Source organism: Thalassophryne amazonica, chromosome 1 (genome assembly GCF_902500255.1).
Source record: "Thalassophryne amazonica chromosome 1, fThaAma1.1, whole genome shotgun sequence".
NCBI lineage: Eukaryota > Metazoa > Chordata > Actinopteri > Batrachoidiformes > Batrachoididae > Thalassophryne > Thalassophryne amazonica.
In genome coordinates this window covers 59,167,405-59,193,521 of record NC_047103.1, presented here as the reverse complement: position 1 = coordinate 59,193,521, position 26,117 = coordinate 59,167,405, and the positions used below count along the sequence as shown (strand labels likewise).

Below are 26,117 nucleotides of genomic sequence, written 5' to 3'. Positions count from 1 at the left end.
AGAAACTTAAGGACAGGTACATCGGACCATTTCCAATACTCAAAGTCCTCAGTCCGGCCGCAGTGAAGCTGAAGCTGCCAGCTTCACTGCGGATACACCCCGTGTTTCATGTGTCAAGACTCAAGCCCTGCCATACCTCCCCACTGTGTGCCCCGGGACCAGTGCCGCCTCCTGCCCGGATCATTGACGGGGAGCCCGCGTGGACGGTACGCCGGCTCCTGGACGTCCGTCGAAAGGGCCGGGGGTTCCAGTATCTGGTGGACTGGGAGGGTTATGGCCCCGAAGAGCGCTCCTGGGTGAAGAGGAGCTTCATCCTGGACCCGGCCCTCCTGGCCGACTTCTACACCCGTCACCCGGACAAGCCTGGTCGGGCGCCAGGAGGCGCCCGTTGAGGGGGGGGGGTCCTGTTGTGTGGGCCGCTGAAGAGGAGGTACTGCTGGCCCACCACCACAAGATGGCGCCCTGCTTGAAGTGCGGGCTTCAAGCACGAGAGGGCGTCGGAGCGACCAGGAGTGACAGCTGTCACTCATCATCCGTACCAGCTGTCACTCATCCACTACTCATCACCACCACCATAAAGACCGGACTGCAACTCCACCTCCCCGCCGAGAAATCAACTACCAATCAGGTAATTGTCTCTGCTGACTCATACGTTGAGTAATAATCTGAACTTCTGTTGCAGCCGTTTTCCTGGTGCTTTCCTTATCTGTGGGATTGGCGTTTGGTGTGACAGCGACGGCTTCGCCTCACACCCCAAACCAGATAAGTGGTTAGACAGGAGCTGCACGAGTGTGTGATTGGAGGTGGAGGTTCTCCCTCCTTACTGCATACAGACTGTGGGATTACTGAGTGTGCGTCCTCACACTCATCTGGACTGTCTTTGTTCTCTGCCAGCAGTACCGGGTCTGACTGCTGAAGACAGCGGCCACCTGGGGCGCAGGGCTTGGCGGCTCCGGTGTTCTTCAGCTCCGTTGGTGGTGGAAGCTGTGTGGATCCGGCTTCTCTCTCGCCAGGCGTCTTCTATCGTCGAGCCTGCCCACACGTCACCTGGTGTATGATTGACAGTCACTATATTGTTATTGTTTGTACATCGTTGTGTGATTCACAACATTAAATTGTTACTTTTTGGCTTATCCATTGTCCGTTCATTAACGCCCCCTGTTGTGGGTCCGTGTCACGTCACTTTCACAACATTCAGCACCGCTTATTAAAAGATTTAAGTGAATGTATGTATATATTTGAGCCTCATGTGTATAATGTTGACCCTGTGTGAATTAGAGAACATACAAAATAAATTCAAACTTTTGCACCCAGTTTTTGTTTTTTATAGTCATTAATGATATATATTGTATGCAGAGGTGGTGGCCAAGTGGTTAATGCGCTTGGTTTCAGTTCAGAAGGCTCTGGGTTCAAATCCCACTCCTGCCACATTTCTCCATGTAACGTGGAATTGCGTCAGGAAGGGCATCCGGCGTAAGACCTGTGCCAATTCAACATGCAGATCCACCTTGGATTTGCTGTGGCGACCCCGAGTGCAAACAAGGGAGCAGCCGAAGGGACTTACTAATGATATATATTGTATATTCATTCCATCCTGGCAAAAGAACAGTTCAAGAACATCATTAAAATACCAAAATTACCATGGCCTTCATGCCCATGTTGAGTGAAAGTAAACTTCCAACCACAACTGTATATGCAGCCCTGTGATAGACTGATGGCCTGTCCAGGGTGTTCCCCACCTCTCATCCAATAATTGCTGGGATTGACTCCAGCTGTCCTGTGACCTTTAATTGGAATACGCGGATATGAAACAACTCAACAGTAACACCTGTATGCTACAAGTTCCTTTTAAGTGCAAAGCATGAGGAAAGACTGAAATGGTGATATGAGAGAAAGTTCATTTATGTTTCATGTCCTAACCTTTTGTTTTTTCATGTCTAGGCTCATTTAATAACATTTTCTAGTTTAGAATTTTGTTCTTTTTGCCTTGGTGGAACATATATTCTTTTGTGCCATGGTTTGATCCATTGCTGTGTGGAGCAAAAAAAGGTCACGGCAATATCCTTTCTATGTTGTTTCACACACTTAACTCAGTAGGTTATCATCAAAAATATGTAGAAAAACATTTGGGAAGTAATGCACAAAAATTGGTACATACCCTGTATATTTGTCAGCTGGAAGGATATAATGATATAACCAATAACAAGATGGCAGATCTTCTGAGTGACAAAAGGTGGAAATTTGTCTTATTATTGTTAATCTAACCCTAACATGAATTTCTGAATACTGAATGCAAAATGTGTGTTGTGCATATGTGTGGAAATTTGTAGGAATACACACAAAATAACTTACTTAAGTGTCCATAACGTATATGAAACCTGAGAATTCATTGTACCAAATCACTTCTTGTGTGCAGTTGGCACGGTAATGCTCTCTTTATGTGCTCCAGTGGACATGCCGTAATGGTAATGTAGCACGCCGTGTCTGATCAGGTGGTCCCTGTGATGCTGGCTGTAAGCTTTTCCTTGTTGTTGTGGTACTTCAAGTCACAATTGTTGATTTTGTGTCCATGTTTTAGTATTTAGTTTCACTGTGTTGTATGACTCCCATGTTGGAGGAGGTCTCATGCAGTTGGGGCTGATGCTATGACAGCGTGACAGCCAGCATGTCATAATAGTAACTGGTCAATGTCAAGCTTAAAGTGTCATTGCAGAGCAGTGAAGACGCCTGGTGGTTGACTGATTGACTCGTCTCTGCCACCCCTAACCTGTTACAGATCATAAGTGTGCTATGGTGTGACAGCAGAGCCATTTCAATGTCAGTTTTAGATTAATTTCTAGATCACATCACACACTAACATTATGAAAGCACCTGTGGTTTAAAGTCTATTTTATGTCCATCCAAGTGTTTTAAAGACTGCACAGAATACACGCCCTTGACGGTTTGTAACTGAAGGTCTAATAAGTATCGTTGTACAGTCTGTGTATGTCACATCAGGGAGAAAAGCTCGCCTCTTTTTCAGGCGGGGAGAGGCGACAACAGTCAGTTGCATGACTGACTGGCAGGCTAGTTTATCACATTGTTTTTCCACTTCATTGTGGTTTGTTTATCATTTTATTGATGTGTCCTTCTGTGGAAGAAATTAACAGAAACACGAATGAAAGAAAATCACACAGCTGATAAAAAGACACACAAGACTAGTACAGCTATGAGTATCTGGGTTACAGATATGTTTTATTATAGATTTGGGCTTTCCCAGCCTGTATGCCATTCATAGCTTGGTGAGAATATGCGTGAGATGCTGCTGAACACAGAGCAAGTTGATGATTTCAGCAATCAGGTTACTTTAACTGCTGCTACAGTTTGAACAGCTTAATAATATTTACATTACATTATTATAATAACAACTTTAATTGTGGTTAAAGTCCAATTTGAGGTTCAGTTGTTCAGGGAATAAAATATACAGCACCTCAGGAAACAGTAAAATCAAACACATTAGCAACTCAGAACTGTGGTTTATTTATTTGTTTTAGGGGTTTTTCATTTGTCTTGTGCAACATTGGAAAATGAATTATTTTGAATATTTGATTAAAAATGTTTTTAAAGTTTAAGTTTCAGGTTTAGCAGATATAACATTAAAGGACTTGGATTGAGTGGGGCTCAAGAACAAACAAACAAACAAACTGAAACATAATGAAGGCTGTTCTTGATTTTGTGTGACTGTAATTATCTTTTGGAGATCTATTAGCTCTGAAGTAGTAGAACATGATTTACTGTTGTGCTTTCACTCTTGTCCCTAAGTTCATGATGCTTGGTTCATATTTAAGGAAAAGAAATGAATAAAGGATCAAATCTGTGTTCCAGCATAGTGAATTTACCCTGAGTGAGGGACTCCATTTTTTACAATGAAATAATGTCTCTTTTTTCATATTATTATAACACATTGTGGAAATATAACAATGCAGTGAAGCATTATTGCATATTGTTTTGAAATAATAACATAATGAATTATTATGCCCCTCCCATTCTCTTGCTCTCTCTACAGCTGAGGTCCAGAGTGAGATTGAGCGGATTTTCGAACTGGCCAGGACGTTACAATTGGTGGTTTTGGACGCTGACACCATTAATCATCCATCACAGCTGGGAAAAACGTCCCTCGCCCCCATTATTGTCTACGTCAAGATCACCTCTCCTAAGGTGAATAAAACTGTCGTATTTGATCCCAAGACAAAACTCATGATAGGTGTAAAGTTCTGAGGGAAAGTAGCTCAATCTATTTCCATCCACTTATGAACTTCAGTGGCTTATTCATGGGTTTCATTGTTGCTTACGTTATTTTTGTGAAATAAATCTGCTCTTGCATTGTGGGTTTTAGTGCAATTTGGAAGTTAGTGTGTGATTGGGCTGATTCACTGCTGTCACCTTTAGCAAGTCATCAGACTGAACCACATTCAAAGCTGTAAAACAACAAATGTGCTTAATACTGCTCTCTCCGTCTTGTTCCACCACTACAAATGGAAGAAGGCGGAAGTTAGGGTCCCTTCACACATAGCACGAATAAGTAGGAATCAGGGTGAATCATGGTGAAAAAGCCAGAGTGAACGAACCACGAAAACATCGAGCCGATATCGGGAGGGACACACAGTTGAGCAGGCGTGAACGATCCCGGTTTTGTGCACGCTTGTGCGCGTGCACGAAACTGTCGCAGCGGGAACACAGTGTGAGCAGCTGGAGCATGTGGAACAACATCGCGCAGCTGCTGTGGGAAAAAAAAACATGCCACCCACGGGATTCGAACCTGCAGTTTACAAAAGCTTTGATTAACAGACATAAACTTTACCACTGAGCTACCATCGCTGTCCTACAAAAAGGTGCGCAAAATGCCTAAAATCAACAAGGAGATGAACTTTTTTTTTTTAAATAGAAAAGTGCCATAATTGCCGCTGTTGTGGAGGAAAGAAAAAAAACAGCTGGAACGTGTTGCACCACATTGCACCTCTGCTGTGGAGGAAACAAAATAAAACCACGCACCATAAATAAAACTGCATTTTATTGAATCCCTGTTATCGAGCAGACAATACAAGTATGAACCATCTTTTCCTCTGTAGATGACCCATGGTCATAGATGTACAGTCATGCATGACATGACATGAATGAAGCAGTGCACTCTGATCATGTCCACATCTGCTGCATGTCCAGCTGGCTCCACGCACGTGTCTGGCCCAACACGCGTGTCCTGTGGACAGCGCACCGCAGGACAGACACCGCATCATGTGGAACAGAGCTCACGTGGGTGACATGACATTCAGATCACCCGCTGCGTGTTGTGATCTGATGGCCCGTTTTATCTGGGACAGCCTGTCAATGTGCACACTGTGCGCTCGCTCGCTGCAGCCGGTCGCAATGACGATATATGTTTTTATGTTTGTCCACATGAGGACAGCAAGCAGATGTGCGTGTCACACTGGACAGTTGTTAGGTCATGTTTGTCAAAACACGGTACGTGTTCCCCAGCTGGGATGTTCAGAACCAGAGATCTCAACAGCTGCTGCTGTCAGCGGCCACACCACCAGTCAGTTCAACGCACACAACAACGTGTCACTCTGTGTTATGTGATCATTATTTTTTACTTATTCGTTATGTAATTGTGTATGTAGGTAGTGTAGTACTTATTAATATACCTGTCCTGGCTGTGGTCTCTGTTTTTAATGTGACACGTCGTGTGCACTGAGCTATCACTGCAGCAGTGAGTCAGTGAGTCTCTGGTCAGCATCTGGGAGGTGGGTCGCTGTGCTGTGTGCACTCTGACATGGCTGGCCACTCCCCATCTGTACATCCATATCAGCAGTTCAAATTCAAATTCAAATTTTATTAATTTGTATCGCTTCAACTCACGACGTGGTCGCTTCAAGGCGCTTCACAGAGCACACACACACACACAAAAAAACAGAGAAACATGAATCAAAAGATTAAAAACCACAATAAAAGAATAAAAACATAAAAAAAATAAAAAGAATAAAAGAAAACACACAATTACATAAAATACTAATGATGAAACAGGGTAAAAAAATTAGTCTTCAATCTGGACTTAAAAATCTCCACAAAGTCTGTGACCTGCAGACTTTTTTCACCCTAGGAACACATGGCATTCCTGCACACCTGGTATGTAGGGCTAGGAAGGTGCCAGTCCATGATCACTTTTATAGGCCAGTAACAGCACCTTAAAATCCGACCTCAAAGAGACAGGAAGCCAATGAAGGGATGCCAAAATGGGTGTAATGTGGTCAAACATTCTGCTTCGTGTCACAAGTTAAAAATGCTGCTGCCAGCATTTTTAACTAACTGAAGACCCTTATTACTGGACTGTGGTAAACCAGAAAATAGAACATTGCAATAGTCCAATCTGAAAGAGACAAATGCATGTATCAGAGTCTTAGCATCAGACATAGACAGGATGTGAGGAAATGCCTCTAATGCGGAGGTCAAAAGGCAACGTAGGATCAAAAATTACCTCAAGGTTCCCCACTTTGTCTGTGTGATGTATAACACACAAACCTAAGCTAAGCGCTAGCTGATCAAATTGATGCCGATGTCTCTCCTGCCACTACCTTTCAGTCTCCAATTTGTTTTAGCTTGCATCTCCTACAAAGAATGTAGTCCACCTGTGTGCACTTTCCTCCACTCTTATATGTGACCCTTTTCTTAAAGTAGGTATTCACCAAAACAATTTCCATCCATTTTACAAAATCAACATCTGTCCTTCCACATTCCTGTCCTTGATACCATATCTCTCCATTACTTCCTCATCACCTCTGTTCTTTTCACCAACATGCCCATTGAAGTCCGGTCCTATCACCATTCTTTCATGCTTGGGCACATTCTCCACCACCTCATCTAACTTACTCCAAAAATCTTCTTTCTCTTCATGTCACAACCTACCTGTGGGGCATATGCACTGATGATATTCATCATCACCCCTACAATTTCCAACTTCACACTTATTACCCTGTCAGGCACTCGCTTAACCTCCAACACACTCTTAGCATACTCTTCCTTGAAAATTACCCCAACACCATTTCTCTTCCTATCCTCACCATGATACAACAACTTGAACCCACCACCGATGCTCCTGCTCTTACTTTCCTTCCACTTGGTCTCTTGCACACACAATACGAGGGATGTCCGTAAAGTATAGGTCCTTTTTATTTTTTTCAAAAACTATATGGATTTCATTCATATGTTTTTACGTCAGACATGCTTGAACCCTCGTGCGCATGCGTGAGTTTTTCCATGCCTGTCGGTGACGTCATTCGCCTGTGAGCACTCCTTGTGGGAGGAGTCGTCCAGCCCCTCGTCGGAATTCCTTTGTCTGAGAAGTTGCTGAGAGACTGGCGCTTTGTTTGATCAAAATTTTTTCTAAACCTGTGAGACACATCGAAGTGGACATGGTTCGAAAAATTAAGCTGGTTTTCAGTGAAAATTTTAACAGCTGATGAGAGATTTTGAGGTGATTCTGTCGCTTTAAGGACTTTTCACGGTGCGAGACGTCGCGCTGCGCTCTCAGGCAGCGTCATCAGCCTGTTTCAAGCTTAAAACCTCCACATTTCAGGCTCTATTGATCCAGGACGTTGTGAGAGAACAGAGGTGTTTCAGAAGAAGTCGGTTTCAGCATTTTATCCGGATATTCCACTGTTAAAGGAGATTTTTTTAATGAAAGACGTGCGGACGGGTCCGCGCGTCGGGACGCAGCCGACGCGGCGCGGTGGCACAGGAAAAACACCTCCGTGTTGATAGCCATTTGTTAAAATCCAGTTGGCTTTTGATGGCTTTCAGTGCAGTGAGTATATGAGAAATTGTTTATCAGCTGGACATGTTCCAACTTGTCCTCAAGGCTTCCAACAGAGGTGTTTTTCCTGTGACGGAGTGTCGCGGCAGCTGCGAGCCGACGCTGCAATCCGCCCGCACGTCTTTCATTAAAAAATCTCCTTTAACAGTGGAATATCCGGATAAAATGCTGAAACCGACTTCTTCTGAAACTTCTCTGTTCTCTCACGACGTCCTGGATCAACAGAGCCTGAAATGTGGAGGTTTTAAGCTTGAAACAGGCTGATGACGCTGCCTGAGAGCGCTGAGCGACGTCTCGCACCGTGAAAAGTCCTTAAAGCGACAGAATCACCTCAAAATCTCTCATCAGCTGTTAAAATTTTCACTGAAGACCAGCTTAATTTTTCGAACCATGTCCACTTTGATGTGTCTCACAGGTTTAGAAAAAATTTTGATCAAACAAAGCGCCAGTCTCTCAGCAACTTCTCAGACAAAGGAATTCCGACGAGGGGCTGGACGACTCCTCCCACAAGGAGTGCTCACAGGCGAATGACGTCACCGACAGGCGTGGAAAAACTCACGCATGCGCACGAGGGTTCAAGCATGTCTGACGTAAAAACATATGAATGAAATCCATATAGTTTTTGAAAAAAATAAAAAGGACCTATACTTTACGGACAGACCTCGTATGTCTACCTTTCTCCTCTCATCATATCAGCAAGCTCTCTCCCTTTACAGTCATACTGCCAACATTCAATGTCCGACTCAGTGTTTTTCTCTTCTCCCGCTGTCTGTGGACATGTTCTTCTCTTCTTCTTCTTCGCCCAGCAGTAGCCAAATTTCTGTCAACACCCTGTTGAGCAATGGTGTTGTTAACGTGATGCCGCAGACCGAATGGTCCCCCTCTAAAATCCGGTCTGCCCTGCCTTCACTGTGCATGCGTCATTTCAGAGCTCAGCAGCATCATTTCTGAGTGTCACCATCAATTCGCTGATTATTGCCTCACTTCTGCTTCAAACTGCACTCCAGTCATCATCTATCTCAGCAACAGATATCTGAAGCCTTTGTACAACAATCATATCCCCATAAATTCAGCATTATTTCATAATAAAAGACGGGGGATGGATCAGAGTGCACAGCAGCTGCTGCTACGCCTAAGTCATTTCAAAGCATCAACAACTTACCAATTATCGCCTCGTTTCTGCTTAAAATGGCCTCATTTCTGCTTAAAACAGACTTTAGAATGATTTAAGAGGTTTTACCTAGTCATCTGATGAATAATAATCCCATTTATCCATTTGATCACTTTGGATGGAGAGAGCCCGTCTCAGACGTGCGGATGTGGTCCGAAATGACGCATGCACAGTGAAGGCAGGGCGGACCCATTTTTAGTGGGGGCTGTTTGGTCTGTGACACCGGGCCTTGACCGATCTGGTATGGAAATTTGATTTGTACTCTGCATCTTTAAATAGTTTTACGCTGGTTGCCCTTAATGATGCACCCCTACTCATTTATCCGGGTTTGGGACTAGCACTCAGAATGTACTGGCTGCACACCCCATGTACCTGGGTTCTGGCAAGAATTTATTAAATTATGAATTTTTTTTGTTTTAATATTATAGCTTTTTTCATCACTTCTGAATTTCAAATTCTGTAGTTAGTTTATCGGTTTCTATTTATTGGTAAATAGATATTTCGCAATTTTTTATTACTTTTCAAAGTTGTAGTTACGCTAAGTGTTTATACTAAAGAATAACAAGCTGATAAGCCTGGTTCTGTTGGAGGTTTCTTCCTGTTAAAAGAGAGTTTTTCCTTCCCACTGTCGCCAAGTGCTTGCTCACAGGGGGTCGTTTTGACCGTTGGGGTTTTTACATAATTATTGTATGGCCTTGCCTTACAATATAAAGCGCCTTGGGGCAACTGTTTGTTGTGATTTGGCGCTATATAAATAAAATTGATTGATTGATCGATTGATTGATAAGTGTATATATATTTCTCACTGAGTATACAAAGAAACATAATATAAAATTTTTTTGAGTTTATTGAACACACAGAATTATCTAATCTGAGTGGTTTTTGGACACACAATTGTTCAATTTGAGCATGCTCCTCCAAGTTCAAATAATTGGACACAGATTGTGAAGGAGCAGGCACCTCAGAAGTTACCATATGGGCCATGAGGACATTCTTAATCTATCTCCAGTTAGAAAAAGTGGCTTTTAGGACCTCATTTGCAAAACAAATCATGACTGTGTATTTGTTGTGTATATGTTCAGTATGCATTATTTTTGCCAGAAGTATAAAACAGTCTGTACATGGTCCTTTATAATCTCAGTGGTCATCGACATGTATGGACATGCACATGCCTGATGTCCATGCCCATTATTTTTCATGAATGGACATGAACACACCCTCAAATCTCATTTGCATGTACATCCTGTTGTATCTCTCAAAACCTGAATTTGTTCCAACAAACAGCGGAGAACATGGAAATGGAAAAAGAAAAAAGTGCATTTAAATCAAATGTGAAATTCAGACAGTCCTCAGAGGGGTGAAGAAAAGGAAATATGGCTAATTTGGTGGTCTTGGTTCTGGAATCACAAACAAACGAAAAGTCACTGAATGGTGAAAAATAACAGAGATGATCAGTTTCCGCACAGTGCACTGCTGTGAACTCCATCAACAAAAAATAAATAAGAGGGCTGATACAATTTAGTTCACACTAATACAGGTTGTAAATATTATTGTGTATGTGCGTGATCAGAAATAACACTTTCAGAAGAAATGTACGTTTTGCCACATTAGCTGGTTTGCTTTATGTTAAATTACATCTCGCCTTGTTTTTCTTTTCATCATATCAAGCTTGACTTGTTCTGAAAAATGCACACAGCCGGTATGAAGAAAGTGTGAGGTGTACACATTCTTACAGCACAGTTTTCCTTTATAAATAGCAAATCATGCATGGGAAAAGGTGCATGCATGTTTTTAATGCATATACATTGTAAATGAGAATTTCTATGTAAATACATGGAAAAAGAGAGAGAACAGCACACAGCAGGCATCAGTGAGAACAAACATGACACTGATGTAGTCGGACCCGGCAGTATATTAGGGTGGAGGCAGGTTGCAGACTGGCTTGCAGAGCATCTAAAATGGCAGTGTGTGGGTAGGTTAAAGTGGTTTAAATACCGCATCTGAATTTAACTATCCATCAAACAGATAGCAGACGATCAGCTGAGCTCACGGCTGAGAAGTGTTGACATTTTGAGATGGTGTGGTGGGCTTGACTTCACGGCCTGCCTGAACTAACTCTGTGCTCTATTTACTTTGAGACACTCCGATGAAGCATACTAATTGTATTGTGAAGCAAATTCAGCTGTGACATTTTCTCTGGGCATGATCCAGCAAGCAGGTAATACATCACTGAGGACCCCAGCACCTGGAAAAGGCCAAGGGGACGCCCACGTCTCACCTGGCTGCAGCAGATAACATTACAACTTTCATCAGGTGGGGGTGGATCTGTTGTCTGCCTGGGTGGCTGCCAACCAGGCACACAATCCAGGATAGTTCTTCAATGTGGATGGATGTGTTTCTCCCAGATCTGGCAAGACCATATAGATCAAAAAATGTCAACTGGTCGATGTGAGGATCCGTATCCGTTATGGTGATTTATACGTGGTGTTGTCACATATCAGGGTAAGAAACATGAAGTCATGTTTCATGTGTTGCATTAAATTTGATGACCAACAAAATGCAGCAGTAAATAAAGTGCAGTATAAAATCAGACAGTAGCCCAACACACACAAAAAAGGTATGAACTTATTGCCTCCTGTCTTCATGTTCCTTCAGGTGCTGCAAAGGCTCATCAAGTCCAGAGGCAAATCTCAGGCCAAACACCTCAATGTTCAAATGGTGGCAGCTGACAAGCTGGCTCAGTGTCCTCCTGTAAGTCAGAACATCAGAACATCCACTATTCAAAGGAATCACGAGTTTTAAGGAATGTGTCCTTTTGCAGATTTTTTTTCTTTCCTTTCAAGCATCTCCACAGTCAGATTTTTGAAGCCTTGATAATCCCTGCTGGGTCTTTTTCTGCTTTTGTATAATCTCCTTAGTTATTATTTTGGAAAATAAAGTAAGCACCCCTGGCATGTGAAAGCACAGGCTTAGTTTAATACAAACGGCAGGAAATTTGTGGAAAGTTCACCCTCTTCAAATTACTGCCTAATGCTATTTTAATGTTTAATATCATGAGTCATTTCCCTCGTTGTTTTACATTCTTGTGGATATAAAAATTGTTTACAGCATCTGTGGCCTTCTCACGACAATCTGAGAAACATGCTTTCTATTTGAGGGAGATGTTTTTGTGTGTAAATGTTGGGCACATCATGACCTTTTTTTAAACTCCTTTTTTATTTTTCTTTACCTGTGACTGCACCTTTTTGTTTTTCAGGAGATGTTTGACATCATCCTAGATGAGAACCAGCTGGAGGATGCATGTGAGCATATGGCTGATTACCTGGAGGCTTACTGGAAAAGCACTCACCCCACCAGCTGTAACTCCCCCATTCCACTGCTAACTAAACTGCCCACAGCCGCCCTGCCTTGCAGCCCGCCACACGTTTCCAGCACACAGGTAGAAACCATCACCAAATGCATGAACACAGTACTGAGAGTGACCAGGTCAGGGTTCTCAATCCCACTCATGAGGACACTAACCCTTGACCATTTTCCCGTTCTCCTTGCTCCACTCACATCAGGAGCCATATCAAGTGTTTTTGTCAAACCAGTTTCTAATGGACTGAACAGAGAAATGAAAAAATGAAAAATGTGCAGCACCTCGGGTACAGAGAAGTGGTAGTGAGAACTACCGGGCTGGAGGATTTCAGAAGTATCCACAGAAATATTACAATCTATAAAATACTTTGTGGGTGTGGGGAAGGTTATGTTATTAATTTTGAAGGATCCTGAAGTATTAGAGATTTGAAAAGTGTCAGGTGGGGGGGTGATCATCAATTTTTCGCCTTGTTTCCAAAACGTTCTTACTGACCTTCTTGATGTTTGATACCAGCATACAGAGGATTATCACGCATGCTGTATGACTGTCAGTTTCATTATTTTTACTAAATCCATGTCAAGTAGTTTTTCTTTTGTGTTCAACTTCCCAACACGATTATCATGCAGCCGCACACTGCACATTCCCACCTATCAATGAAGGTTTTATGAAACTTTGTGGGGCATATTTGTGTTTAAAAAAAAGAACAAGCAAAAAAAAAAAAAAAAAAAAACATAAAGGTGATTTTATGCTATGACTGCCTCTTCCAAAAATTATGTTGAAATTTGGTTATACTGTTTCCACGTGGAACTGAAGCATAAATAAAACTGAAAATAAATAAATAAATGAATTGAACTGAATCAAAGGGAAATTTTAACCAAAACTAATTTCGGACAAGTTATGTAAATTAGCATCACTTCTGAAGTTTTATAAAGTGAAAATATCAGGTATATGTTTTAGTTTTAAAGTAGTGTTTTAGTGTGGACATGCTGTGTCCAGTGCATTATGGGTAATCTCAGTACATTCACGACAGGAGAAATGCATTTGAGATGCTCTGATCAGGCTCCACACGGACAACAGCATTAAACCCTTTGTATATTGTGCCTAAAACTCTCGTGAATATATTCTCTGGGTTTATAGACATTGTTATTGTGTTTGTTTTATGTAAAAATGCCCAAAGAAGCTCAGGTTGCTTCTCCATTATTTTCAATTGGAATCATTGTGAGCTGCAATTGCTTCCTGTTTACTCTTTAACATCCTGCTTATGTCAAACACTGTCTGTCCTCTTTGTTCCAGAGTAATATATATATATATATATATATATATATATATATATATATATATATATATATATATATATACACATACATACAGTGGTGGGCACAGTTCCGATAATCCGATAAGTGATAATTATCGAAGATAATGTTTTCATGATCCAGCTTGCCTCTACTGGTGGTTGGCTCTCACTGCGGTATTGTATCACGTCCTGTTCTGGAGCACAGCGGTGTTTTGCTGTATCTGTTAGCTGTTTAATTTGCGTAGTTAGATTGATCTAGATAACTAGATAACGATTTGTTTCACAGTGTAATCTTCATGTGCCTTAACTAAAGCACTCCCTCTGCTGAATCACCTCTAAATTATTTACACATTATTCACTTTGTATGTTTTTAGGAATCCGCTAGCTTAGCACTGCTACTAGCTCTTAGCTGGTTTAGCATGGCAGCTTCCCCCTGTAGTTGGTGTGGACCAAGGTAGCTTAGCCGCCGTTAGTTGTCCCCCAGCAGATCCCGAGCAGCCGAGAAAGCAGGCCGGATGACTGTGAGGAGGAAGCGTAGTCCTAAACAGAAGCCCCCTGTACACCACCAACCCGTTCATATTTCTAACCGTTTTTCCCCACTCGACGACACACCCGCCGAGGAACAAACTCTGGTTATTGGCGACTCTGTTTTGAGAAATGTGAAGTTAGCGACACCAGCAACCATAGTCAAATGTCTTCCGGGGGCCAGAGCAGGCGACATTGAAGGAAATTTGAAACTGCTGGCTAAGGCTAAGCGTAAATTTGGTAAGCTTGTAATTCACGTCGGCAGTAATGACACCCGGTTACGCCAATCGGAGGTCACTAAAATTAACTTTGAACTGGTGTGTAACTTTGCAAAAACAATGTCGGACTCTGTAGTTTTCTCTGGGCCCCTCCCCAATCGGGCAGGGAGTGACATGTTTAGCCGCATGTTCTCCTTGAATTGCTGGCTGTCTGAGTGGTGTCCAAAAAATGAAGTGGGCTTCATAGATAATTGGCAAAGCTTCTGAGGAAAACCTGGTCTTGTTAGGAGAGACGGCATCCATCCCACTTTGGATGGAGCAGCTCTCATTTCTAGAAATCTGGCCAAATTTATTAAACCCTCCAAACTGTGACTATACAGGGTTGGGATCAGGAAGCAGAGTTGTAGTCTTACGCACCTCTCTGCAGCTTCTCTCCCCCTGCCATCCCCCCAATACCCCATCCACGTAGAGACGGTGCCTGCTCCCAGACCACCAACAACCAGTAAAAATCTATTTAAGCATAAAAATTCAAAAAGAAAAATAATATAGCACCTTCAACTGCACCACAGACTAAAACAGTTAAATGTGGTTTATTAAACATTAGGTCTCTCTCTTCTAAGTCCCTGTTAGTAAATGATATAATAATTGATCAACATATTGATTTATTCTGCCTTACAGAAACCTGGTTACAGCAGGATGAATATGTTAGTTTAATTGAGTCAACACCCCTGAGTCACACTAACTGTCAGAATGCTCGTAGCACGGGCCGAGGGGGAGGATTAGCAGCAATCTTCCACTCCAGCTTATTAATTAATCCAAAACCCAGACGGAGCTTTAATTCATTTGAAAGCTTGACTCATAATCTTGTCGATCCAAATTGGAAGTCCCAAAAACCAGTTTTATTTGTTGTTATCTATCGTCCATCTGGTCGTTACTGTGAGTTTCTTTGTGAATTTTCAGACCTTTTGTCTGATTTAGTGCTTAGCTCAGATAAGATAATTATAGTGGGCGATTTTAACATCCACACAGATGCTGAGAATGACAGCCTCAACACTGCATTTAATCTATTATTAGACTCACTTCGCTCAAAATGTAAATGAGTCCACTCACCACTTTAACCATACTTTAGATCTTGTTCTGACTTATGGTATGGAAATTGAAGACTTAACAGTATTCCCTGAATACCCCCTTCTGTCTGATCATTTCTTAATAACATTTACATTTACTCTGATGGACTACCCAGCAGTGGGGAATAAGTTTCATTACACTAGAAGTCTTTCAGAAAGCGCTGTAACTAGGTTTAAGGATATGATTCTGTTATATGGCTGGGGGGGCCTGGCTGCCGGTTTGTTTCTGTCTTTTGGTTTTCCTCCCAGGTGGCGTGCGTTTGGGACTGAGTGGCTGTGTTGCTGAGGCTGTCAGGACCTCACCCTGATCACCTGCGACTCGTCAGGACTCACAGCTGTGGTGCATCTGGATGGATTGGAACATGTTGGCATTTAAGACTGGAGTGCACAGTGTGTATTTGCCAGAGACTCGACCTTGTGACCAGACGGGTGAGATCGTCGTCTCGGGAGCCATCTCATCAACAGCGGATGCTGAGAATGTCCAGGTTTGATGCACAGTCTGTGAAAGAGGAGGGGGTGAGGTTTCACGCTCGTCAGCACACTTCCTGAGGTACGTTAGATTTTGTGACTAACATTTATACAGTCAGTAAATGTGGTGTCCCTCACACCTTATTATATTGAGCTGTACGTTAGTCATGTATCAGCTTTCACTGCAGTGGAGTTTTGGGAACTGATTGTTCCATGCCTGCAGGTTGGGAAGCTGATCAGTAATCAAGCCAGGAAGTGTTTGCTGTTTGTACACCTTTAAGTGTTCTGTGTGTAGAGTGTGGACTCACATAATGGTTCCTTCTTTCACAGATTCGGTTGTTGCGGCCACCTGGGGGGTGTCGGCGGGGTCCTTGGGTCCGAAACAGCTTCTGGCTCCGGACCGTTAGCGCTGCTGGGAGCGCACCACGCCAGGCCGCACCTTTTGTTATTATATTATCACTGTTATGTATTAAATTCAGTTAGCCTTTGTACCGTGCTCTGCTTATTTCATACTGGGTCCTTCAAACGCTGGTCGGTTCTCCGAGCTGCGTCCGACACATAACAGATTCCTTCTTTGTTATGTTCTCCAATGCCATATACCAACACAGTGCAGAGTAGCTACCTAAACTCTGTGAGTGAGATAGATTATCTCGTCAGTAGTTTTACATCCTCATTGGGCACAACTTTGGATGCTGTAGCTCCTCTGAAAAAGAGAGCCTTAAATCAGAAGTGCCTGACTCTGTGGTATAACTCACAAACTCGCAGCTTAAAGCAGATAACCCGTAAGTTGGAGAGGAAATGGCGTCTCACTAATTTAGAAGATCTTCACTTAGCCTGGAAAAAGAGTCTGTTGCTCTATAAAAAAGCCCTCCGTAAAGCTAGGACATCTTACTACTCATCACTAATTGAAGAAAATAAGAACAACCCCAGGTTTCTTTTCAGCACTGTAGCCAGGCTGACAAAGAGTCAGAGCTCTATTGAGCCGAGTATTCCTTTAACTTTAACTAGTAATGACTTCATGACTTTCTTTGCTAATAAAATTTTAACTATTAGAGAATAAATTACTCATAACCATCCCAAAGACATATCGTTATCTTTGGCTGCTTTCAGTAATGCTGGTATTTGGTTAGACTCTTTCTCTCCGATTGTTCTGCCTGAGTTATTTTCATTAGTTACTTCCTCCAAACCATCAACATGTCTATTAGAGCCCATTCCTACCAGGCTGCTCAAGGAAGCCCTACCATTAATTAATGCTTCGATCTTAAATATGATCAATCTATCTTTATTAGTTGGCTATGTACCACAGGCTTTTAAGGTGGCAGTAATTAAACCATTACTTAAAAAGCCATCACTTGACCCAGCAATCTTAGCTAATTATAGGCCAATCTCCAACCTTCCTTTTCTCTCAAAAATTCTTGAAAGGGTAGTTGTAAAACAGCTAACTGATCATCTCCAGAGGAATGGTCTATTTGAAGAGTTTCAGTCAGGTTTTAGAATTCATCATAGTACAGAAACAGCATTAGTGAAGGTTACAAATGATCTTCTTATGGCCTCAGACAGTGGACCCATCTCTGTGCTTGTCCTGTTAGACCTCAGTGCTGCTTTTGATACTGTTGACCATAAAATTTTATTACAGAGATTAGAGCATGCCATAGGTATTAAAGGCACTGCGCTGCGGTGGTTTGAATCATATTTATTTAATAGATTACAATTTGTTCATGTAAATTGGGAGTCTTCTTCACAGACTAAGGTTAATTGACAGGGACTAGAAGGAGAGAGCATATTTCACCCATATTGACATCTCTTCATTGGCTTCCTGTTAATTCTAGAATAGAATTTAAAATTCTTCTTCTTACTTATAAGGTTTTGAATAATCAGGTCCCATCTTATCTTAGGGACCTCCATAGTACCATATCACCGCAATAGAGTGCTTCGCTCTCAGACTGCAGGCTTACTTGTAGTTCCTAGGGTTTTTAAGAGTAGAATGGGAGGCAGAGCCTTCAGCTTTCAGGCTCCTTTTCTGTGGAACCAGCTCCCAATTCGGATCAGGGAGACAGACGCCCTCTCTACTTTTAAGATTAGGCTTAAAACTTTCCTTTTTGCTAAAGCTTATAGTTAGGGCTGGATCAGGTGACCCTGAACCATCCCTTAGTTATGCTGCTATAGACGTAGACTGCTGGGGGTTTCCCATGATGCACTGAGTGTTTCTTTCTCTTTTTGCTCTGTATGCACCACTCTGCATTTAATCATTGGTGATTGATCTCTGTTCTCTTCCACAGCATGTCTTTTTCCTGATTCTCTCCCCTCAGCCCCAACCAGTCCCAGCAGAAGACTGCCCCTCCCTGAACCTGGTTCTGCTGGAGGTTTCTTCCTGTTAAAAGGGAGTTTTTCCTTCCCACTGTCACCAAGTGCTTGCTCACAGGGGGGCGTTTTGACCGTTGGGGTTTTTCTGTAATTATTGTATGGCTTTTGCCTTACAGTATAAAGCGCCTTGAGGCAACTGTTTGTTGTGATTTGGCGCTATATAAATAAAATTGATTTGATTTTGATTTGATTGGTTATCTGTAACTTCCGATACATTTTTGGGTGGTTTATCGTTTTATCTTTATCAAAGATAACTTTTCAGTTATCTGATTATCTGTTATCGAAGTTAATTTTTTGGTTATCTGTGCCCACCACTATATATATATATATATATATATATATATATATATATATATATATATATATATATATATATACATATATATATATAAGATGTCTGAAAGTCCATGCATCTTAAACATAGCAGACACGGATTATTTATTTGGAATATTTGTTTTAGCAAGTTTTCAGGGTCTCTACTGCCATCTCCTGGCCAGTAGTGTTCATGGCAGTATTTGCCCTAAGTATTGAGATATCTCATAATCCTTTGCGCGCCAGAGAGTTGTTGCAGCCTCTTGCTGCAGCTGATGAAAAGAAATAAAAATGTACATTTTGGTTGTGTGATGTTCATTTACAATTGTCATCGTGTTTTCTCTCTGTGCTGTTTAAACCGCAGCAACTCTCTGGCACACAAAGGATTATGGGTTAGGGTCTGAGCATCTGGGTGCCAGTAGATGGCACTCAACAAAAATATAAACGCAACACTTTTGGTTTTGCTCCCATTTTGTATGAGATGAACTCAAAGATCTAAAACTTTTTCCACATATACAATATTACCATTTCTCTCAAATATTGTTCACAAACCAGTCTGAATCTGTGATAGTGAGCACTTCTCCTTTGTTGAGATAATCCATCCCACCTCACAGGTGTGCCATATCAAGATGCTGATTAGACACCATGATTAGTGCACAGGTGTGCCTTAGACTGCCCACAATAAAAGGCCACTCTGAAAGGTGCAGTTTTATCACACAGCACAATGCCACAGATGTCGCAAGATTTGAGGGAGCATGCAATTGGCATGCTGACAGCAGGAATGTCAACCAGAACTGTTGCTCGTGTATTGAATGTTCATTTCTCTACCATAAGCTGTCTCCAAAGGCGTTTCAGACAATTTGGCAGTACATCCAACCAGCCTCACAACCGCAGACCACGTGTAACCACACCAGCCCAGGACCTCCACATCCAGCATGTTCACCTCCAAGATCATCTGAGACCATCCACTCGGACAGCTGCTGGAACAATCGGTTTGCATAACCAAAGAATTTCTGCACAAACTGTCAGAAACTGTCTCAGGGAAGCTCATCTGCATGCTCGTCGTCCTCATCGGGGTCTCGACCTGACTCCAGTTCGTCGTTGTAACCGATTTGAGCGGGCAAATGCTCACATTTGCTGCCGTTTGGCACGTTGGAGAGGTGTTCTCTTCACGGATGATGCGAAGGAGATGTGTTGCACTGCATGAGGCAAATGGTGGTCACACCAGATACTGACTGGTATCCCCCCCAATAAAACAAAACTGCACCTTTCAGAGTGGCCTTTTATTGTGGGCAGTCTAAGGCACACCTGTGCACTAATCATGGTGTCTAATCAGCATCTTGATATGGCACACCTGTGAGGTGGGATGGATTATCTCAGCAAAGGAGAAGTGCTCAATATCACAGATTTAGACTGGTTTGTGCACAGTATTTGAGGGAAATGGTGATATTGTGTATGTGGAAAAAGTTTTAGATCGTTGAGTTAATCTCATACAAAATGGGAGCAAAACCAAAAGTGTTGCGTTTATATTTTTGTTGAGTATATTTATTTTGACCCCGGTTATATCAGATGGTTTAATCACAACTTGACTTTTGGCTTTTGCAAATGGCTTTTTTTTTTTTTTTTTTTTTTTACAAATTAAAAAAATGGCATATTTTACAAAAGCACATTTATATGTAAACACCAACACACATCTCACATTAACGTGTTAGTTTCTACATAGAATGAATGAGTCAAATAATCAGTGTTAGTGGAGGCTCATTTTACCCATAATCCCTTTGGCATCTGTCTGTGTTTGTTACAAAACTTCACAATTAGTACATTATTTAACCATAAGTCAAAACTGCTTTATTTTCCAAGACCTCTGCCTCACAGCAACACTGCTATATGCTGTTAAGGAATAATGATGTGTGTGTGCGCACGCAGAAATGATCGTGGTGTTAAAACTCAAAATCAAAGCTTGTTAGTAGTTGCAAGTGTACCAGAGACAATACTGAAAGCTTTCGGTTAGCTGTAGCTTCCGATAATTTTTTGGGTGGTTTATCGGTTTAGCTTCATAAAAGATAACTTTTCAGTTAGCTGATTAGCTGTTATCTAAGCTAACTTTTTGGTTAGCTGTGCCCACCACTGTTTAACAGTAACACAAACTGTAAAATAATTCTATGTATTGGGTGCAGATAATGGCCAGCAGGGTATTTTCAAAATGAATGATCTGAAATGATGATATTTTGTTTGGTGACCATGGTGTAGTAGAGTAGGCTGACCAAATTAAACCATTAGAGCAATCCCTGTATGTCAAAAAATGTCCTTGAGCAAGGCACTGAACCCCACAGATCTCAGAAAAACTCTAAGGACTGCTTCCAGCTCTTACTTCTCAACAAACTAATTATTTTTAGTTTACTGAATGTGAGATGGGCTGAATAAATCAAATTAGCATATAATGGTCTAAAGTGTTTGACCAAATTTGACCAAATTAATATGTCTAAATTGATTATTGTCAAAAAGGTTGTGCGGCTGGTTAATTTGAACTTTTCTCAATTTTTCTCCCCACAACATTCTTAAATGTGCCATATTATTTAACAATGACACCTTAATGGTAACAAGTACTACTTAAGCTTTATTGATTTCGATCAGTGCTGTGTATATGTAAGTGTATAAATGTTGTGTGATCCCTTACCTCTACCCTTTATGCCCTTTTCACTGCAAACACAATGGAACATGTAAGACTGAAAATCAGGATTTTTCTGATTTTCTTGAAGAGGAGAAGTGAGCTTGACTTTTGCTGGTGTGGTGAGTTTAAGGGCCTGGCGTGAAGGTTTTGATACATGTGGGGCCACATGCATAAATGGTGTACGCACAAAGGAAGAATGTGCAGTGAGGATGTGCACATCTCAAGCATACGTAGGACTGTGTGCGCAGGTTTTTTTCAGGGCAATGGTGCAGTGGAAGTAAAAAAAAATGATGAGACAGAATTCAACAGAAAAAAATAAAGTCACAGAGCTTGCATTTTTATCATGAAAATTCCTGTTCACTCAGACACCAGTACTAATAGAGTATGTACACTTTACCATTCATAAACTACATTGTAAACAAGCAGCGGTGGCCTTAGTGTCCACCAGACCTCTGCTTTGGAAGCGAAAACACTGACATGTTCATTTTAAGATATATTAAAAATACACATTGCTGTTGAGATAAACAGAAGACAGTAGTGCCTGCTTCATACAAAATCCTTTCTGTACAGACTTATGACTTGATTTTCTCAGTTCATAACCATGGTTATAACTATATATAGTGGTTTATTTCTATAATTTAGCAAATTTCTGTGCTAAAAAACTGTCATTTATCCCATTCACTGCATACCTACCTTGCCCATCTCCCTCGCTCTGTTTCACTTTCTCTATTTTTCTGAATTAATACGAAATCCTTTCCCCTGGGTTGTGAGGAGGTCTGACTCTTATTTGATTTTTAGAATATAACCACTTTGAAACAATGAGAAAGTAATGGTTTCTTTCACTGATTTAGTACATTGGTGCATGAAAACAACCACACCTGTAACTAACCCATCATCAATCTAGTGTCCAGTAGCCATCCAGCAGGTGGCAGACATCTATGGGAGAACACTGGAGAAACAAAATTGCTTAGTTTACTCAACTATGAAAGGGTTTGTCATTATGCCCTTTTTAATTTGGTGAATTACAAGGTATCACTTATTGTTTTTAGTTATATCATCAGTATACTGATCTGTCTATTTACTCGCTACATTTTACATTGCCTAGGCTTGTCCAAAGTGTAAGAATAAGTGAATAATAAGTAATTTTTATCAGCCCTATCATTATGATTCATTTATTGTTAATTGTGGGTGTTATAAATAGCTGCATCCATACATTTGCACACAAGTTGATCACCTCTTGTACATTTTCCCCATTCACTAACTTTTCAAATGCTTGTGATTCATTAACTGAGGACTTATCTGACTGTCTTAATTTCAGAATCTGTTAAATTGTTCTTTCACTTAGCTGGATTTGTTTGTTTGTTTTTTGTGCTGCCATGTCTAATAATTTGTGGTGCATACACCATTTATAGATGCACATGATTATTTGAGGGTGTGTCTGCATCCATTCATGACTTAACATGAGCGTGGACAGCAGGTTTCTGCATGTGCATACAACTTCACAAAGACAGATTTAGATTTATAAGAAAGGACGGTGTGTATGCAGGATTTTATAAATGCAGTAAAAACGACGTGTGCACACAATTCTTCCTTTGTGCATACACGCAGACAGTTTTAGTTGTCAGTCTACACAAGGTTTTATGCATGTGGCACCATGTGTCCAAAATTCTGAAGTGATCCTGGAGATTAACAACACGAATATGAGCCATCTATGAAAACCTTATCTTCCAGGACCACAGTCAGCCTTCAGTGGACGGCTGATAAATTTTTCAGCAGTGTGTGTGATCAAGTGTGAGTTCAGATTTCATGCTTTTACTGTAAGTTTTTTGTGATTCCATGTGCATCTATACGGGATGTAGTGCAACAAACAAGAGTGAAGTGTGTATTAAGCTGCATGAGTTGTGTGTTTGTGTGTGTTTACCATGAACTTTGTTGGTGTGTGTACTCCTACTGAATGGTGTGTGTTACTAACTTCAGGGCAGTGGAGCGGAGCAGAGAGAGACGGTGGTAGTGGAGAGAAACAGCTCCAGAGAGGATCACCAGCACCACCATCACCATCATCACCACCACCACCAGAACCAAGAGCAGCCTGATGCCAATCCCGAAGCTGACACAGAAGGCACCGAGGAAGAGCAGCAGCTGAGGATAGAGTCCTCCAGGAGATCCCAGCACACCCACCACCGCTCGTCTTCCACCAGGAATGAGCACCACAACCACCATCACCACCACCACCACCACCACCACCATCACCACCACAGCGGTCGAGCCAGGGGCCTCTCAAGGCAGGAGACTTTTGACTCTGAAACCCCAAAGAGCTGCGAGAGCAAGGACTCGGCCTATGTCGAGCAGCATGCTCACCTCCTCCACCAAGAACAAGAGGATGAGGAGGAGAACGAGGAGGACGAGGATGAGGAGGAGGAAGATGATGATCTAGGGGAGGGACACCCCCAACAACAACAGCGTTATGAACCCCTGCCCCACAAGGACCACAACCACCATCATCACCACCATCATCACCGTGGTGGCACGGACGAGGCTGGACATATTGCAGTACACCATCACTCTAAGGAGCGGGACCACAACGAGCGGAACAAGCAGCACTCTCACCACCACCGCCAGCCAGCCCGAGACCACCACCTACAGTACTACGACCGAGACCGAGACCGGGACCGGGACGGAGAGGTGGCTCCCAAGAAGAGGGGAGACACAGGGGACTGGAACAGAGACTCCCACATCCACCAGTGACTGACCAAAGCCCTGACTCCTCCCACAGGCGTTACATTGTGCTGCTACACCCCAATTCCACAGCCTCCTATTTATGTACACCTCCTTTGTAAATGCATTTTTTTCAGTGAGAGGATTTTGATGATAAATATATAAATATAGATGTGTGTATCTATGCATAGACATTATGTGTGGATATGCATGGGTCTTCTCCAATATGCATATTTTAAACCCGTGTTTGATAAAGCATGACACAAAAGCAGATTTTTTTGTTCTGAGCTGTGCTTTCTGTGATGATCAAATTTGAATAATTTGTTCCTTCAGACTACTGCTAAAGTTGGCTGAGTTAGGTTGATGTATTTGCAGAGGATTACTTTTCAGCTCATTAGATCTTTTTTTATTCTAAATCAGTGGCTCTAAACATTTGGTTCAACCACATATATGCCTTCTCAGACATGCAAGATGAGAGCTCTTTCTCATACATGCAGCACTCTTCTTTCTGAGGATCTGGAAACATTTCTTATGCATTCCATTAGGATCCAAGTGAGAGTTGATATGACAGTGGAATCATCATTTGTCCACGACCAAACTCAGTGAAGGTCTGTCTTTAAGTCTGACTTTTCCTATAAATGTTATTTAATTTCCTCCCACCTCATAATATAATCAATATTAACATCAGGAGAGGTTTCCTCAGAAAAATTCAAAACACCTCAAACTATTCCAAATGTTTAGCAGATGTCTGTTATTTCTAATGTGTTCACTGGTTTGTTCACCATTGCGTTTGCAGGATTGTCTTCATGTCAGTCCTTAAAGGGATCATATTGTGCAAAATTGTTTAAATATGGTTAGTTTTATTTTAAACATCCATAAAGTCCAAAAATTTTATTTTATTTTTTATATCTGCATTACCTTTAATGCAATAAGAAACTTTTCCAGATAGAAATGACTTCTTTTAGACTTCTGTGATAACAGTCACGCGAAAACATTTGTGCACCCTGGAGCTTTTACATTTGAAGTTTTTATAGCATCAAATTAAAAAATAGGCATTTTCATGAAAATAAAATTTCAAAAAAGTTGCCCTTTAAACTCACAGTGAAAATGATTCTGTCTAATATGACATAAAACTAAAAGCCTTAAGAAAAGTGTGCAAAAGTATGGACATCTTTAGACAAGTCAGGGGATGGATACATGAACATTGAGAAGTCATCGAATATGTCTTGGACTTAATTTCCATCAGTCATTAAGAACAACACGAGTCATCTATAGTGAGGTAAGTATGTATTTGATTCACTGTCGATTTTGCAAGTTTTCTTGCCTACAAAGAATTGAGAGGTCTGAAATTTTTATTGTAGGTACACTTCAACTGTGACAGAAAAAAAAAATGTTTTCAGAAAATCACATTGTATTTTTAAACAATTTGCATTTTATTGCATGAAATAAGTATTTGATACAATAGAAAAACAGGCCTTAATATTTCGTACAGAAACCTATGTTTGCAATTACAACTCATCTTCACACCCAATTACTTCAAACAAAAATACAGCAATTAATCTACAATTATTACGAGTTGAATGTAATAATGGCACACATCAGAATTAAAACAACCACACATATACGTACATTTGATTTGTTTATGTACGCTAAGCTTTGAAACAGTCTGTCACCCAAATTGAGACAATGAGTGTGTTGGGGCTGCAGCAGCAATTCTGCCGCGCAGCCTTGGGGAGGAGTGGCAGTGCGGAGGCCAGGGTGGGGTGGGGACAGAAACACGAGGGGGTAGGGGTGAGGAGCGTGCGTCATGTGTGCAGATGAGTTCATATTAGTCTCTGTCCATGTATGCGTAGAGTCTGGAGTGGCCTTGATGACCGCAAACTGTAGGGGAGAGAAAATGAAAAGGAGCTAGATGCTTCACCGAGGCCATTGAAATCCTTCTGGAGGAAAACAAATGGGGCATTTTATCCTTCGGTAGCTGAGAAGGCTGCCATGTTTGGGTTAGGCAGAGAAGCACAGAGTTCCAATATGGCCTCTCTTTAACT

The 26,117-nt window shown here is 41.6% G+C and overlaps 1 protein-coding gene across 10 annotated transcripts in view; it reads left to right on the top strand.

Annotated features, from left to right (window-relative positions):
* Positions 1-24,478, top strand: part of cacnb2a (calcium channel, voltage-dependent, beta 2a) — a 282,202-nt gene extending 257,724 nt beyond the window's left edge. For 8 of the 10 annotated variants that reach the window (XM_034170637.1, XM_034170668.1, XM_034170652.1 and 5 more), the window contains 4 exons: positions 4,046-4,197; positions 11,673-11,768; positions 12,274-12,456; positions 23,335-24,478. In XM_034170637.1, the coding sequence (XP_034026528.1) occupies positions 4,046-4,197; positions 11,673-11,768; positions 12,274-12,456; positions 23,335-24,102 (1,199 nt within the window). In that variant the 3' untranslated portion in view covers positions 24,103-24,478. The remainder of the gene's footprint in view (positions 1-4,045; positions 4,198-11,672; positions 11,769-12,273; positions 12,457-23,334) is intronic. The other 2 variants (XM_034170660.1, XM_034170644.1) reach the window with 1 other exon arrangement.
* The last annotated feature ends 1,639 nt before the right edge of the window (positions 24,479-26,117 follow it).